This window comes from Lissotriton helveticus, chromosome 7, assembly GCF_964261635.1.
Source record: "Lissotriton helveticus chromosome 7, aLisHel1.1, whole genome shotgun sequence".
Classification (NCBI taxonomy): domain Eukaryota; kingdom Metazoa; phylum Chordata; class Amphibia; order Caudata; family Salamandridae; genus Lissotriton; species Lissotriton helveticus.
The window spans coordinates 686,045,967-686,063,125 of NC_136068.1; the positions used below are offsets into that span (position 1 = coordinate 686,045,967).

The 17,159-nt window shown below is 45.2% G+C and overlaps 1 protein-coding gene across 4 annotated transcripts in view; it reads left to right on the forward strand.

Moving 5' to 3' along the window:
- Window positions 1-627: 627 nt before the first annotated feature.
- Window positions 628-17,159, forward strand: part of SH3PXD2B (SH3 and PX domains 2B) — a 305,249-nt gene continuing 288,717 nt past the window's right edge. For all 4 annotated transcript variants that reach the window (XR_013598659.1, XM_078653005.1, XM_078653007.1 and 1 more), the window contains exon 1: window positions 628-943. Coding sequence is in view for 3 of the 4 variants with exons in the window: in XM_078653005.1 (XP_078509131.1) it covers window positions 872-943 (72 nt within the window). In the remaining variant the exon portion in view is untranslated. The remainder of the gene's footprint in view (window positions 944-17,159) is intronic.

Consider the following 17,159-nt stretch of genomic DNA (forward strand, 5'->3'; position numbering starts at 1 on the left):
TCATATCGAAGAGTACCGGCCCATTCAAAGCAAAGGCTCAGATGAAAACAAAGTAGTCAGAAACGCACATGGTGTGCATCAAACTGTGCAGGACACCCAGGACTGTGGAGGACAGCGCAGGGGGGGAGCCATTGTTTACAACTCAATCAATCAAGGTTCTTATAGAGCACAGATAATCACCCTTTAGGGTTTCAAGGCGCTGCACCTAGGGCAGTGCAGAGCTAAGAAGCCCCAAACCATGAGTGACACATGCAGCTAGTTCTGGGTCTTTAGGTGATATTTAGCTGCATTCTGGGACAAGAAGTTGTGTTTTTAAGATTGAAGGTTAAGATAGAAAAAAAATCTCATGAATGGGGTGACTGTTAGTGTCATTTGGTACCAAACGAGCGTAGAAGGCAAATCACGTGCTCCTTGGCAGCGCTCGCACAGCGCGTCATCTCTTTCCAGTGTTTTGGAGAGGTGCGCTGAATAACAACAGAGAGAACCCCCAGCCCTGTGGCTATTGCGCTGCTGTGCTGCTTTAAGGGGCCGGATCTCTGGGATGGGACTGCTAGGAAGGGCCGCCCCTGGAGAGCTCGGATAGGGTGTGGGTGGGTCTGGACGGGCGGGGCCGCTGGAGCTGCTGCTGAGCCAGCCCGGTGCCCTGGGAGGGAAGGAAGGAAGGAAGAAAAGAAAGGGAGCCCTGGAGCAGACATCCCAGACTGAGAGCCCAGACTACCCAGGGCCCCCGGCAGCCGCTCACCCGGGCCCCCCTCACCCCCCTGGTCCATTAGCGCCCTCGCTCCGACCCCTGACCTCTGCACTCAGCGCTGGATCCAACCCCCTTCTCTCATCCGGGAGAGTTCACCCTGAGGAGGGGGCAGGCTGAGCCATGCCCCGGAGGAGCGTCGCGGACGTGCAGGTGCTGGACGTGCAGAAGAGGCGCTTCCCCAACAAGCACTATGTGAGTACATCCCGGGGCGGGCACGGGTGTGAGGGGTAACAGAGAATGAATCTGTACCCAGATGAACTGTTTAGGTGCGTGTCTGTGATTGGTGCATCTTGGCCTGTTCTGTTTTCAAGAGTGGCTCTTATTAAATCACTCCCGTGCCATTGTGTGTGCGTGTGATTCTGGGGCGGAGTGCTCTTGTGCACACAGATCAACTAGTGAACTGCTGCTCACACATCAAAGGGCGGGGCTATTTCCAGATGAGGGGTGTGGTAGGGGTAAAAGGGAGGGGCTATTTCCAGATGTGGAGTGAGTTCAGGGGATGCAACTGCAAGTCACAACTGTTGAAGGAGGCGGAGAGGCTTCACTGATCAAATATGAACATGTGATTAACCAGTAGTATTTTAGGGGACAGGGGTCGGGAGGGTGGGTATCCACAGTGTGATATGGGGGTCCTTGAAGGGAGATGGAGGGGCTCTATAGCCTGGATACAGATTAAAGTGGAGTGGACGGGGTTTGTTCAGGTACTAGAGTCAAAAGTGCCTGAATCTGGTTTGGGGCGAGTGGTCGCAGGCCGGTGGCAGGCTGCTGGCTGGTTGGCGAGGGCAGATTTCTTCCAGCACACAGATCAGATGCAACGTGGGAAGGGATGTTGCAGACACATCCAAACTGTTTGGGGCAGCTTCGGGGGAGGGGTGGAGAGTATGCACACAACAGATCTTTGTGCATGTATGTGAATTGTGAAGGGCAATCAGTCCTCACATTGGGGATTCTTGTCTCCCGAAGCGAGAGGGGCAGACAATGTGGTTCTATTCTGTGCATCAACTTGGGTGGCGGGCGTCGTGGGGGGTTTGTATAGAGGGTAAGCGTAAGTCACGCTACGTCGCTCAAGTTGGCATGAGTCTGCCAGGGTTTCCGGTGCGCTAGACAGTAACCTCCTGTCATTCAGCGGCGATCCCTTTGGGTGCACGTTCGTGAATGCAGTGTGCGTGCCTCCACAGTTGCCACGTGCTGAGATGTCCCAAGCCGCTATACTTTTCTAAAGATGCCATTTTGAGACTCAATAATGTGAAAGAATGTCCACTCTTAGCGTGCACCCAATGCCAGGTCTGCAGTGATGGAAGGAAAGAGGGGCAGGGAAGAGGGCGGGCCTACAGGGGCTGCAGAAAGAGCCGACATCAGCAAGCCGCCTTCCTCCACCACAGCCCAAACTGACACGTGGACAAAATGTATTTACACGGACCCCGTTAAACAGGGACAGTGGTCCAAGGCGCGCAGAGCACAACATCCTCTGCATTGTATGGTAGAACACACAGGTTTTCCTCTAGCATCTAATTTGGGCGATTTTACTCTGAAACATGTACAAATGAGGAATCTGCGGTTTTACAATTTCTAAGCCAAGAAAACCTCGCTTTTAGTTGCAGTAGTTTTAAACAATAGCTAGAATGGCGGCCTGTCAGGGCGCGTTTCACTTTAAATGAGCTCACGACAGTCAAGACGGGCATCCCTCAGACCTGCTCTACAATCATAGACTTGATTCGCCCTGCTCGTGTATCATCCATGCGGTGCATTTATGCGTTTGAGATTAAGGCAGTGCTTAATTTGTAACAAACCCTAAAAAAATAGTTCCAGGACACTCGTCAGGAGGCCACTGCAGTTTGCACCACACAATCCCCCTGCCATGTTGCCCGGTGATCGTAACAACACAACTGCTAACCATCACACTCCATCAAGTGTGACAGCTCGGATTATGTCAGGCCTCGAAAGCTGCAGGAATGGCTTGGGCGGAAGGTAATTGTCATTTGAAAGTGTACTGATTTAATAATTACCTGTTGTTGTGGTCATCCCTAAATTAGCCAGACACCGCCACCTTGTGGCAGACTGTCACACGCAGTTGACAATTAAGTGCTGGTGCCGCGCACCGGAAACGATCAGCTCAAATTAAGCACTGGATTATGGACGTTTGAAGGGTGACTTAAAAACATCCCCAAGGATAACACCAGTAGTAAAATGGTAGGTGGCGGAAAGTGTACACTATAGTGTGCATTAGAAAAATATATTACCCGTGAAAATCAACACAAAATGACTGAATACCTCTGGAAAAATACTGGGTGCCCTCTGGGTTTCACATAAGGTGTGATTGCCTAAGTGCCAGCCATAATAATAACTCCGTATTGACACACAGGACAAGATTAAGATCCTTATGGGCTATACGTACAATATTTGGCGGGTTGGGGAGGGGTCTCACTATCCATTTTTACACAAACTAGGCAAACAAGCATTGGCAAAGCCAACAGGTCATGCCTATACAAGAGATATTGACTTTGGCAATGTGTCTTGCCATTTTGTACACCAGTGTGGCTGCTGTTCAGCATGGCTAAAAGTTAGTGGTGTGGAGTGTCGTGAAGTGTGTGGCAATAGAGTGTCGTAGACTGGATTTGTTGGAGGAAAGTGGTGTTGGGGTAGTAGAGTGTCAGAGGGGAGTAGAGTTGAGTGGCAGAGAGTGTCATGGAGTATTGTGGAATAGGGGGAAGTGGGTTGGAGTGGATTGAGGTAGTGGGTGGATTGGATTGGGACAGAGTGGTTTAAATTTAGTGGGATAAATGGGAGTGGGTGGGCTGTATGGAGTGGGTTGGAGTGGGGTGGATTGACATGGGGTGAGGTGAATTGGATTTGGGTGGATTGGAGTGGGGTGAATTAGTGTATTGGATTGTGGTGGGGTGGACTGGAGTGCAGTGGGCTGGATGGATTAGATTAAGTGAGGTTGAATTAACTGGGGTGGATTGTATTGAATTGGGATAGAGTGGGGTGTATTGGACTGCATTTGGGTGGACTGGATTCGATTGTGGTGGATAGGAGTAGGGGGTACTGGATTGGCATGTGTTGGGGTGAATCGAAGTGAAGTAGATTTGATTGCAATGGGTGGATTGTATTGGAGAGAGGTGTATTGGGGTGGTGCGGATTGGATTGAAGTGGTGCGGATTGGATTTGAGTGGGGTGGATGTTTTGGATTAGTATGGGGCAGATTGGATTGGGGCGGATATTTTGGATTGGTGTGGGGCAGATTGTTTTGGATATGAGTGGGGGCAACCTGTTTTGGATTGGAGTGGTGCGGATTGGAGGGGTGCAGATTGGAGTGGTGCGGGGCAGATTGGATGGGGGATGTTTTGGATTGGCGTGGGAGCAGATTGGATGGGAGATGTTTTGAGTCTGAGTAGGGGGCAGGTTGTTTTGGGTGTAGGGGGTGGGTTGTTTTGGGTCGGAGTAGAGGGTGAGTTGTTCTGGTCGGAGTAGGGGGAGGGTTGTTTTGGGTCAGAGTGGGGCAAATTAGAGTGGAGCAGATTGGAGTGGGGCGGGTTGGAAGGATTGGGGTAGGTTGGGATGATTGAAGTGCATTGGATTGGGGTGATTGGTTTGGATTGGATTAGTTTGGAGTTGATTGGATTGAGTGGGACGGATTGATGTGGGGTGGATTGGGGTGGAGTCGAATGGGGCTGATTGGAGTGAGATGGGCTAGGGTGTACTGCATGAGTATATGTTAAAGATTAATTTCAGAAATTACACATAAAGAAACAGTGTCACTTTGCAAGAAGATAATCAGCATCTTTTGAGAACAGCGCCAGGATCAAAATCAAAAGAAAACATGAGTTCAAAGTGAGAAAAAGAAGGCATGGCAAAATAAAAGAAGGTTAAGTATAGAAAATAAAACTTTGCAATTTTGTTTGTCCTACCGGGCACGTTTTGACCAGTCGCACACCTTCTGTTTTCAGGGGATTGGAAGTTAAAAAGAGTAAATTAAGTACCTCAGTCACGTTGGGAGCAGAGGACAGGCACTAATTAAGTTGAATCAATCAGTGCTTGGTCCCTACTCCACAGAGAGGAACAGAAACGATGTTAGGCCTGCAGTGACTAATTACGAGGCTGTAATGAAGAGTGTCAGGCAAGCCAAGAAATGGGTAAGCAATGGATGGGCTCCAAGCCCTTTTTGGATACAAGAGTATCTCGCAAGCGAGACACGTGCTAGTGCATGCTCTCACAGGCTCGACCCTTAAAATTGCTAGTGTCATAATCTGGGGCTCATGCATTGAGATGGGAAATAGTTTAAACAAGTATTCTAATCTTGATTAAATTATATTCCGTATCATTTGCTTTATATAAAAAATGTGGGCAGCATAAAATGCTATGGAATTAAGTGGAATAAATTGTATATGTTCAAAGAATAATATAACCTGACCAGGTCAGTATTCACACTGGAATCTAGGTCCTCAATGAGTACTTTATGTTATAAAAAGTCCACCAACTTGTATTTGATGAAGAGGAGTGAAGGATATAGATGAAAGTAACGCACAAGAGGCAGAGGTGTGGTGCAGTGGCCTGGGCAGCTGGCTCTGAAGCGAAGGGCTCCCGGTTCGATTCCTGGCACCGGCGGCAGCTCAGCTCACCACCATGTGACTCTGGGCAATAGCTCACTTAATCTCCCCAACGGCGCCCAGCGCCTTGAGACACTTAGGGGTGATTAGTTGGCGCTTTACAAATACTGGGTTGACAAGAGGGTCATGGGAAGAGAAGGGGAGAGCTCACCTATCCATTCCTCAACCGATGTAAGACAATCAGACAGATGCTGGTGAAGAAAACCAATTTAAGACGGAAAAGGGAAATATCAGAATATTATCATAAAGATGTGTATTAAACCCACAACATGAAATGACTGCTCTTAAATAGAAAGACTAAAGGAAATAAAATAATGGTGGCACAAGAGAGGAGAACCATGTGGTACTTCATGAGATAAATAAGTAAAAGCTGAGACAATCTGAAATGTGGTGTTGGATCCAAGATGACAATACTGAAGGGAAGCCTTCGATAAAGTGTCTCGCGACATTCTATGGAGGAAACGCCTTCGATAAAGTGTCTCGCGACATTCTATGGAGGAAACGCCTTCGATAAAGTGTCTCGCGACATTCTATGGAGGAAACTGGACAAATTGGGGATTCCACAGAACCTGCTAGGAGCCCTTATCTCCCTGCACAAGAACACCTGGGTACGAATTAAAACTGGCCCCAAGATAGTCTCCAGAAAAATTGCCATTGGAGACGGTTTGAAGCAGGGCTGTGTTCTCGCCCCGCTTTTGTTCAATCTCTATACTGCCGATCTGGGGACATATCTGAAGAAAAGCAATTTACTCCCGCCAAAGCTGGGTCCTGCAAAACGGGATTTGCATATTTTACAATATGCTGATGATATTGTCATAATGGACCAGACAAAAACGGGGCTCCAACGAGCATTAAGTAAGCTTCATACATATAATACGGCCAACGTGCTAAAAATCAACCAAGAAAAGACCAAGGTGATGATATTCGGCCGTTGTAAGAACAAGAGAAGTTTAAGGTGGCACATTGGACCTGCAACGATCAACTCAATAGCAAAATACAATTACTTAGGAATATGGTTCTGCGAGACCTCAAGATCAACAGCTCATTTAGCTGCCATGAAAAAAAGAGCAGGTGCAATAACATACTCCCTGACTCGTTTGAATAAGTCTCTGAGCAGCCCCTCTGCAGAACCTATCTTGAAAGTGATCAAAGCCACACTACTCCCCGCCTTAAACTATGGACATCAGGCCTTTCCCGGTGCATGCTGTGTCAGCCTTGACCATGCCCAAGTTTCCATTTACAAAAAAATCTTTCATCTCCCGAAATTCATTCAGAGAACAAGACTACGTCTGGAGCTGGGACTACAAAGGCAGTCCATCTACTGCGAGGCAGATGCATTGAAATATTTTATAAGGTCATCAAAAGCAGCAGATACCACCCTAAAATTCTGCCTAAAAGAGATTTTTACCAGCCCTGGAAACCCATGGAACCGTCAAATGACAAAGGCCATTAAATCATTAGAAATTGACAGCTCCCTGCTAATCTCAGACACAAGTCCATACTCCGTGTGGAAAAAAGTCATAAATAAGCAGACGAAACTAATTTCCCATCGGATGGACCTTCAGGCTTTAAACACACCAACTGTCTTGCTTCCTTTGAATGTCTCATACCGGCCTGGGGTACCGCAATTCTATCTACTGGAAAACCTGAACGCAGTGGCACGGAAGAACATATTGTCTATGCGCCTTCTAGGCCTGTGCTCTACAGCGTCCTACAGATGGGCTCCTTCAAAGGAGGGGGGGCCTGCAGACTGTGCTCATAACACAAAGAATCATGGCCGCACCTACTGTGTTGTTGCCCCGCTATGGATGGCTCCAGAAGGCATTTATTAACACCTCTATTTTTAAAATGGGGCACTAGGTCATGCTGGGAGGCGACGGCTCTGTGTTTTACCTCCACAGATATTCAAGCGCTTGCCAGGGTTGGAAAGTTTGTGAGACTTTTGGCAAACTTCTTTTCACCCTCCTCGGCTCCTACGTTTCCTGCCCCCCCCCCCCAAACTTATTACTGACTTTTTTCGTCCCCTTGTCTAGCACCTCTTGTCCTAATCTTTTCACTTTTTGGACTTCAATAGTACCTTAACACTGGTAGTTTTAAAATTGTTTTTAAATGTATAGATTTTTTTTAAAATGACAGTGTATTTCCTCAGTTTTGTTTCTTGATGTGATAATTGTGCTAATATGGATATTTCACAGCAATGGTTTTAATTATCTGTGCTAAACAAATAAACTAAACTAAACTACTGAAGGGATTTAGAAACAGAAGAAGAAGCATGGTGTGTCAAAAACGTCTGACAAATCAAGTGGTGTCAAATTGGAAGGAAAAACTGTGATCATGTTCCTGGCAAAATAAGTTGGAGGCCTAAGGAAGTTTAGTCTCTGTATTGTGACTGAAAGCTGGACAGAAGATGGACAATAGTTTGTTATTGGTAAGGAAAAAGGACACATTTGTGAATTTACAGTTAGTCTTACTTTTTGTGCGAAATAATACATTCACATGTGGTTGGCAAAAAAAAAACCGAGCTTGATTTTGTTTCATGGGTACACGCAAAGATTTTCCCAGGAACCAAAAACTTTAGTCTGTTATGTGACTGAGGACCACATTGACAACAGCAGGCTGGTATCGAATGGGGTGTAAGGAGGGTTTAGGGGAACCAAAATATGTACATCTGGTGGCGGAGTTGCACGTTGCACAATGAGAAACCAGAAAACTTGGATTAATCCCAGCTTCCACTCTTGATCAAATTTTGTAATCCTAGGCAATTGGTGTATTTAATTTTCCCTCCTTTTCCTTCATGATCATATATGAGGACCTCCAAATACACATATAATAATTGTTATAGATATTATAACAACATATAATGTTGTTTCTGCCTTATAGCAACCCAAGTTACCCAAAGTGTACACATAACTGACTTGCCTGTTACTACACTATTGGCGTTTGTTGTCTGGTTGAAGGGGGGAGCATGCATGTTTCTAAATTCATGTTTGAAAACTATCACTGTAAAAAAACCTTCTCAAGTTACTGATATAATCTGATGTACTAAGGTGAAACGGTTCTGCTAGTTAATGAAGTACACTTTTTGAATTATGAAGAGGCTATCATTTTTTACAGATTTGCTTTTAGATGTCTTTAAATATGAAGGTGTTTCTAACGTTAAGTGGTGCAGGGTACCCTAGTTACTTCCTTTCTTTAACTTCAATTGACCTTTAAAGGAATGCTTACCCTTTTTTTAAAAAAAACAATTTTTATTGAACATGTTGCATGGCATTGCATAAAGTGCATGTCTGCATATAATCCATATAAACATTTCAACATTCTGTTTACTCTCCGTTAACAATATTTTCAAAAATAAAGTACTGGGCATTAATATCTGTCTGTGCGCCACTTGCTCTTGACAACAATCCTTTCAGCACGTACCCATTGAGCTCTCCTTTTCATATGCTGGCACCTGACTCTGAGTCTTCCACCTGGGGTGGATCACATATGTCGCCTCAATAGCTATTCCAACCTCCCCAGACATTTGCACATTTTTTTGGACATCCTCGATAATATATACTGATTTTTCCGCCATCATTGCCGTCTCCATATCCTTACACCATAGGTTGAGGGTAGGGCTATCTCTGGATCCCCAGCGTTACCCTTGGTATTTAACATCTTTTTAAGTTTGGCACTGAGTTCAGTATACAGCATCCCAGTACTGCTGTTCACAAGGGGACTGCGTGTAAAGTTCAGGATTGCCGCATGCGGCCCTTGCTCCATACTTTGAGTCTCACTGGTTTATTCAATGAAAGTAAGACAATAGCAAACTCGAGGAGGGAAAGGCGCCTATTGTAAAGGAGATGTTGGAAAACCAGAACTAATGTGGAAGCCACAAAGGATAGGTGTGCTGTTCAGTTCAGAGAGCAAATAGTCATTAGTGTTAACTATCAGTCATAAATCAGTGTTAAGTTACTTCTTTATTGGGACTGTAGACACTTGGGAAAAGCTGAGACCAGTAGTGGTTTTTGTATCAGCTGGTCACATTAATTCTGTGCCATGACGCCAGTGTTGTTAACTTCATGTGTGTGACCTCCGTTTTCTATGGCAATGTGAGACTTTTAGCAGAACTTATATTTTCATTTAACGATGGAGAAGGGAGGTGCTAGACCTTATACAGGAAGAAACATAAAAATTATCAGTACGGGATATACCAGGTCAACACATTTTTCTTCCTCCAACGTCTAAGATTTTATTTGGTTTACTACAGTGCCTTATGCTTTTTATGAAGCTGTAATGTATATAAGATTCATAATTATACCTATGTATTGGCATGAAATAGTGTCGAACACTCTTTTAGCTTGCTAATGTTTCCGCCTTTTGTAACCTCATTTCCTCTTCTTGATCATCCACTTCTCCGTGCTCTGTCACTACAACGATCTTGCAGCCAGATTCATCAAGCCAAAATCGGCTTGCAAAGGGCCAGATTCTGAGAATCTGGCCCTTTGCGAGCGCTATTTTTGCATTTGGGATTCATCATCCCAAATGCAAAAATCGCAATTCTAGAAATCGCTAAATTGCGAATAATTGCATTTAAGGAATCTCAATTTGAGATTCCTTAAATGCAGTTCATGAACCATTTTAAAATTGCGAATGCGCAATCTGGGGCCGCTATTTACCGCGAAGTCTAACTAAGTGGTAAATAGCAAAAACTTAGAAAAATGCACTTTAGTGCATTTTTCTAAGTTGTATGTTACACACACACATGTCCTTTGGACATGTGTGTGCGCAACACCAGTGTACATTACCATTTCAGGGGTGCTACAGGGTGTCCTTTGGACACCCTGCCACCCTTGAAATTGCTTCTTTATTTGCCTTTAGGCCCATAGGAATGAATGGGAAAGCCATTCCTTATTTGCGATTAGTAGAAATCGCAAAAAATATTGAGATTTCTACATGCGTCCGTTTTGCGAGTCTTTAATAGCGATTCCTTAAAAATCGCTATTAAGGACTCGCAAAACAGGACTTTGATGAATCAGGGGGTTATACTTTACGTTACCTGTATGGTCAGTGATGTTGCCAGATCTGTATTTTACACAGTCCTGATCATACAACAGAAACACATGTGTATACATTTTGGAGTTCAGGTAAGCGATGACTGGAGCGTTTAGCCTCCCTATTTCCGAGCCTACTTCACATGCAAAGACCAGAAGTTGGCCCTCTTTCAGATTGAGCAAGTTATCCCAATTAAGTTACACATTCCCACTTGTCTCTAAATAGAGACTATAGCTTGTATGGTACTACCATGCTTTTTCCTCCCAATGATTTAGGCAGGTAAACTTGGTGGAATAAGCCCTGTCAGGTGTAGTAAGTGCTGGATAAATGCAATTACAATACCATGTCATTTTTATGAGGCAACATTGCAAGATGCAGAGTTTTCCAGCTCGGAAAATTTGCAGTATTACTATGTTATGCATCTTTTCAAGGTGTGAATTTCAGACTGGGTAGCTAATGTAGCTTGAGGGAATGACACGTTTGATGGCTGCAGTTTTTACCGGATACGAAAATACACCGTTTTACACCAGGGTACCCAAAATGAGGCTTCCAGGCCCTTTTACTTTAACTGATGACGAGCAGACCATGTTCTTAAGAGAGCACAGTGGGCTGGGGACTGATTAGGAGGTCAGGCATAGGTCAGAGAGAGGAAGGCAGGCTGCCACCCTCCGTTTCTTGTGTTACATATGAAGAGTTGCACTTGCCCGAACACGTCAGTAGGTGCACCCTTCCAGCAATGTAAGGTGCGCCTTTTTAAATTCCTTTCTGATGAGCTGCCAGCACCATGGAGTTCAGACCATCCGAGAGGACAAATTGGGGCTGGAAATATCACTTTCTGACCCAAAACAGCTCCTCTATGCGACTGTCTTGCTAGGAAGCAACTTTATAACTAATCAGTAATCACTGTTTAGAGCTGCTTTAGAGGAAGCACACATCTGCGCTGCTTTATCACAACACTATTCTCTGCGCAGCGGTTGGCAGTGGGTTTGGTGCTTTTGGGAGGTGGGTGGGTGTTCTGCCTTGAGGCACGTGCCTGTTGTATCACATTATAAGTGTGTCCCAGAGGCAAATTCACAAACGTAAAGAGGCTTTGAGATGGGTGGCTCCGCCCCCCCTTTTGTGGGAAACCAAGACTCTACAGGGTGTGGGAGGTAAGGTTAGTGCCCCCTGAGCCCCAACCGCAGTTCTTTATTAAGGTGTATCAACAATACTCCAAGCAATTGTACCAGTGTACAGTGAGCAACCACTACCGTTGTGTAGACCCCATTTGAGCCATACAACTGAAGAAGAAAGTATGTGCAGAAAAGACAAAGGGTACCGATGTAGAACTATTATGTGGACATTCTATACTATTTGACATGATGCCAGGGTCTAGGGTGAACAAAGCAAACACAAGGAGATGATGGACGGAGCGCTGAAACTTTTCAAACACTCACCCGCTGTCGCAGATCTCGGTTGAATCCATCATCGTTGTTTAGCTCACTTCACCACCCCTGTTCGGACCCAGCCATATGCAAATCAGTCTTGACCCTGTGCCTCATGGGTACAGTCCAGCCCGAACTGCCAAACCAGGTCTTCCCTGGACCAGAAACAAGCATCCTGGGACTGGTTTCAGGCTAACAGCCCTCATCAGCCAGGCTCCCTTGAATCCAGTGGCAAAGTAAACAAGGGATCAATGTCTGGGCATACCCTGCCAACTTAGGGCGAACAAAGCAAACACAAGGAGATGCTGCACGGTCACACGGAGCACTGAAACTTTTCAGACAGTCACCCCCAGTCACAGATCTGGGTTAAATCCATCAACGTTCTTTAGCTCACTTCCCACTCTAGGATCAGACTGCCCAGAGGCATTTCCGTGACTGCACACATAGCTAGGAACAAGATGGCGGCAGCTAAAGTCCTGGTAGAGGAGGGACTCCTCACCAGATATTGGGTTGAGTGACTCTGTAGAGATCTTTGAGTAATATGCAGATCATAGCTTTGAAGCTTGTCTGGGTTCATTCAGCCTTTTATCCTTACGAGGCCGATAAAACCGGTACCCTTGACCCGGGCCGTTCTGACTACTATCAATCCAGTGCCAGAGTTCATTCGTGCTGTGATGACTCCTGTATAGGAGCTCAGTTTTATTGAGCAGAGGGGCGTTGGAGGCCCCCAGGGGCTTGACGACTCTCTTTGATGTGAACGTGAGAGCGGCTTGTATCTGAGCAGGCGCACATCTGGATTTTTACTTCGAGCACAAAGGACGCTTGATGTCCGAATTCTGCGCGAGCAGTCCTGCTGTCTCACCTCACCTCAGACTGCCCGTCTCTCTGTGAGCTTAACCACAGACTGGCTGACCGCTAGACTGTCTCCTCCTCGGCACGCACTTCTGCGCATCGTGTCGCACTTAAAGTCTTTGTCACTTCCGGATTTGTCTGTCTCACTTTAAGCTGCCTTTCGCAAAGGCTGTCCTTTTCCCCCATCTACACCCCCTCCCGCCTACACCCCCTCCCGCTTTTGAGTTGCATCCAGACTGCTAGTTTCGACCTTGGCCAGTCTTGACTTTATGCCTCTGGAATGGCAGCCTCGCTCTAAGCTAGAGTCTTTCTTCCTCAGACGGCCTCCCCAAAAGTAGATTTATGTAATCTGTCGCTTTCCCTCTAGACTGCCATAACTGCTGCACCAAAATTACTAATTTCGTCAGGAGTGATGCTGTGTGCTTTGAAACCGACTGGACGACATCACAGGGTGTGACTATACATACCCTATGACTCAACAGGGGGCGACACTTCAAAGGGATCTCAGTGAGGTTTCCTTTCAAAATGTTACAATTGCTGTTGCTAAATAAAAAATAAACTACAAATTAAAAAAAATAACACTTCGGCCCAAATTTACTTTTTACGTTGGTAAGAGTGCATCATCACGTGTGGTTTTTCAGCAAAAACAGGCTTGAACGGCAGCGCTCGTCAATTGCCGCAGTTTGGATGGTTGGGCTTGCATTAATTTTTTTTTACTAGAGCATTTTACCACATGTAAAATCTCACGGCATGGCTGGGTTGCCTATGCGCAATGTCGAACGTGCCACCACAATGGCTTTTTTAGAGTGTTTGCTTCCAGTAACATCTTTTGAGCAGAAATCTTGCTAACTCTGACACAACACAATTTCCCCCCATTCCTGCCAAGCAGTGCTGCAATCTTTCATGCAACTCTATGTTGCCTGAACAATAGTAAATCTAGGCCTTTATGCAACTGTAATTAAATAACAAAAAATATACTACAACAAACAGCCATTTTAGTTGGCTACATGTATCAACTGGGCTGATGCCACATAGACTAGGGGAAAAGAACACACATGCCAGGAACAGCCTCATATGCCCTGGTAGTGTCTTTACTCGCCAAATGTTGTTTCATATCAAGAGGTACAGCCATTAAATACACACTCACATTCGCATATACTCTGGCCCAGCTCCAGTGTGACCAGGTAAGGACTCGCATGACCAGTTTCGGCTTCAGTGTCAAAGGCATGTGCATGCATCAGGACAACTGATGCTCACATACACTCTCATATATCCAGTTCACCCACACATGTGCTCAGTCGTGGCCTGGTGATCTCCCCTAAAATAATTGGCATGACCTACTCACTGGCTAACTCGCATCCTGACTTGCTGAAGTTTGGAAAGGTAGTAATGACCTCAGTAAGAGGTAAGGCATTGTTATAGTGAGTGGCGACACCGTCTAGGGAAATAAGGTTATCTCACAGTATTCGGTCAGTTTCGCACCCATTTACGTGTTTTCCTCCTGGGAATGTGGATTAATGTGCATAAACTGTATTTGCCCTCGTTTTACCACCTTGCACCCCCCAATAATACAAGTGGATCTTAAAAATCTTTTTCTGCCTTCTTGTAAACTTTGCAAAGCACTGAAATGTAGGTCTCTTGTGTGCATTGTTTTAGGTGGATCTGTAAAGAAAGAAGAAGCTGTAGGTAAATATTGGTATATGTTTGCAAATAGTCTAATCTAGGCAGCATCTTTCTTGCATAAGTTAATTATGCATACACTCCTGCCCTTTACTCATTAGTGCTTGGACTTTTTCTCAACCTAACCTGGTGAATTTGGAAGGTTTTTTTTTTTGTGAATGCATTTGCATGCCAAGAATTAGTAGCAAGTGCAACAACGCCCTTCACGAGTAAAGATGAGGAGAATGGACATTTTTAGATTGATGGGTACATTCTGTAAAAACGTGAGTTTGGTTCTTCCAGAATGCCAAATGACTTGTTTGGGTCTGAGGTGTTCTGGATGTTAATTCCATAATCTTGACAGGAGAATGCCTGTTGATGTGCTGTGGTCATTTTTAGGTTTCGCCTGGCGTCCGCCGCGCAGCAGCGTCCGCGCAGGCGAAATCTTATGTTAGAACAGTAGGGTGCTTTGTCCCGCCTCTCTCTTCCATTGGCTAGCTCCATAAATGGAGGCTAGCCATTGGAAGAGAGATCTGTCAGTCATTGCCCGAGCAGATTCGTAGGCGTTCTGGCGATTTTTACTCATCCCGCCCCTTTGCGATCGTCATTGCGGCGGTGGGCAGTGTTTTTTTTTTTTTAAGTTTTGTTTTCGCCATTTTGAAAGTGTCGTTTGCAGGGGTGGGTTGCGCGATTTCAGTTTCCTGGCTTTGCAAAGAGGAGGGCTCATAGGTGCACCACAGACCCGGGCTCCGTTTTAACGTTAACATGTTATTCACATATGTCTGCAGCAGGCGCATTCAACTGTGAACTATTCTACTGGCTAGTGGACAAAATGCGCTCCAAAGATGTAGGCATGAAAACACAAAGCGCTTAGAAACAACGAGTATTGATCACAACTTTAAACGAATACCAAGTTTCAGCCAAAGCCCTGAAAGAGACAGCTAAATTGAAGACGTTGTGAAGCCACGTATGTATGCCGCCACTACATGGATATAAGCACCTCTCAGCGGCCCCTGCACGGTCTCACCTTAATGGTCCCGTCCATCTGGAGCAGTCAGCCAGTTGGGTCACCGTCACCCTGGGTAAGAACAGCAGCCCCTTCCAGTGTGGTCCCCTGTCTCCCCTCGTGACACAGAAAGGGCAGAGGACGGTTAACCGAATAGGCCTGTGTTTTTTTCTACCTCTTTCGGCTACATTTGGGAAGTGAAGTCACTGGCGATGGGAAGGAAGCAGCCTGGTCCTGCCTTCAAGCCTCTCGGACCCGTCTGCGCACAGGATACGTGTTTATTTATTTTTATTAATGCGTTTTTATATAGCGCGCACTTTACCCGAAGGCGTCGGAGCGCTTCACAATAGGTCTCTGCAGATAAGGGGCGCAACACAATGGAAGCCTTCTCCATCCCTCCCGGGCGCCGGGTGCCCTTTCCGAGGATGTCTCTACAGGATGCCTGAGCAGGAAGTGTGTGCGTTGAACGTTCAGTCTATAATGCACATATTTTGCAATCGTTACTGGCTCGGCTGCAGAGCCTGAATCACACACCCCGTCGCGTCCCACAGATTTCTCTACTGATGATTTTCCAGTAAAAGACTGGAATGTTGTGACTTGTGTTGCTCTTGAGCATTACATTAAACCCTCTTGGGTTTAATATTTGATGTTTTAAGCAATGCAGAATATCGCGGGCTTATATTATTTCACAGGATAAAATTAGAATTTGTAGCACCTTGAAACTAGGGTTCTACGCCCCCAAGCGTATTATTATTTTTATATTTTTAAGAATTAATATTGATATTAGTAGGAGTAGTAGTATTTGTGGTAATAGTAAAACTTTTACTATTCATGGTAATATTTGTGTTATTATTGTTAACGTTCGTACTGCTATACTTACGTTTGCTTTTAGTTTTACCCTTATACACACACATCTAGAAAAATTATATATATTCTTTCCAAATATGCAGAATATGTTTTGTTTTATACCAGTTGCGTGGGTGTGTGTGGCTCTGTGTGGTTCTGTGTGTGTGTGTGGGTGCAGATGCAATAGGTCACGCATTTGCGAGAGATTAAGCTATTGGCATTGTAAATGACAATGCCATTTATTTATCTGTTTTCAAAAACAACACATAAATAAAACGTTTGTCATTTACAATGCCAATAGCTCTAACTTTTGCAAAGGCGAAACCGTTGCATTGTAAATGCTTGTTGGTTTTTGAGACTGCTGGAAGGACATCAGATTTGCACTTTTTCCCTCTCTTCTCTCATGAGGTCAGTAATTTGATTTGAAAAGGGTTAAACGTGGACTTGGGGTTCTTATTCAAACCGCAGTTTCACTTCTCTACTTTGTGTTTCTTAATCACATTTTCTTGGATTTTGTTTCTTTAATTACATTTTCTTGAATTTGATTAAAGCCTTCCTGATTTCCTTTTCAATTGCATTAAAGGGGCTTGACTGCTAAACTAGAAGCCTGGGTTCGAAACTGAAATGCCTGTGGCCCACCCCGCCCCACCCCCATCTTTCTTTTTCATCCTCTGTTCAACATCATGTTCTAGGATCTTACGCTCGTAACTCCTAATCCAAGTAGACTCGCGTGGAGCCTTCAAATGTAGCGTGCCAGTGGATGGTGCCCGCAGATGCCTCACACTGGGGAGATTCGCGAGAGAGGCTGGCTCCTAGGTGTGCCATCCTGGTTATTTGTTTGACCGGATAACAAAAATTCAATTTTACAGGAGATACGTTCGCTGCAGTAGTATCTTATCCCCACATCTGTGCAAATGATCAGCAGTGGACCTAGGTTGAGCCATGATATGTGGCCACCACGAAAAAAAATAACTCTTACC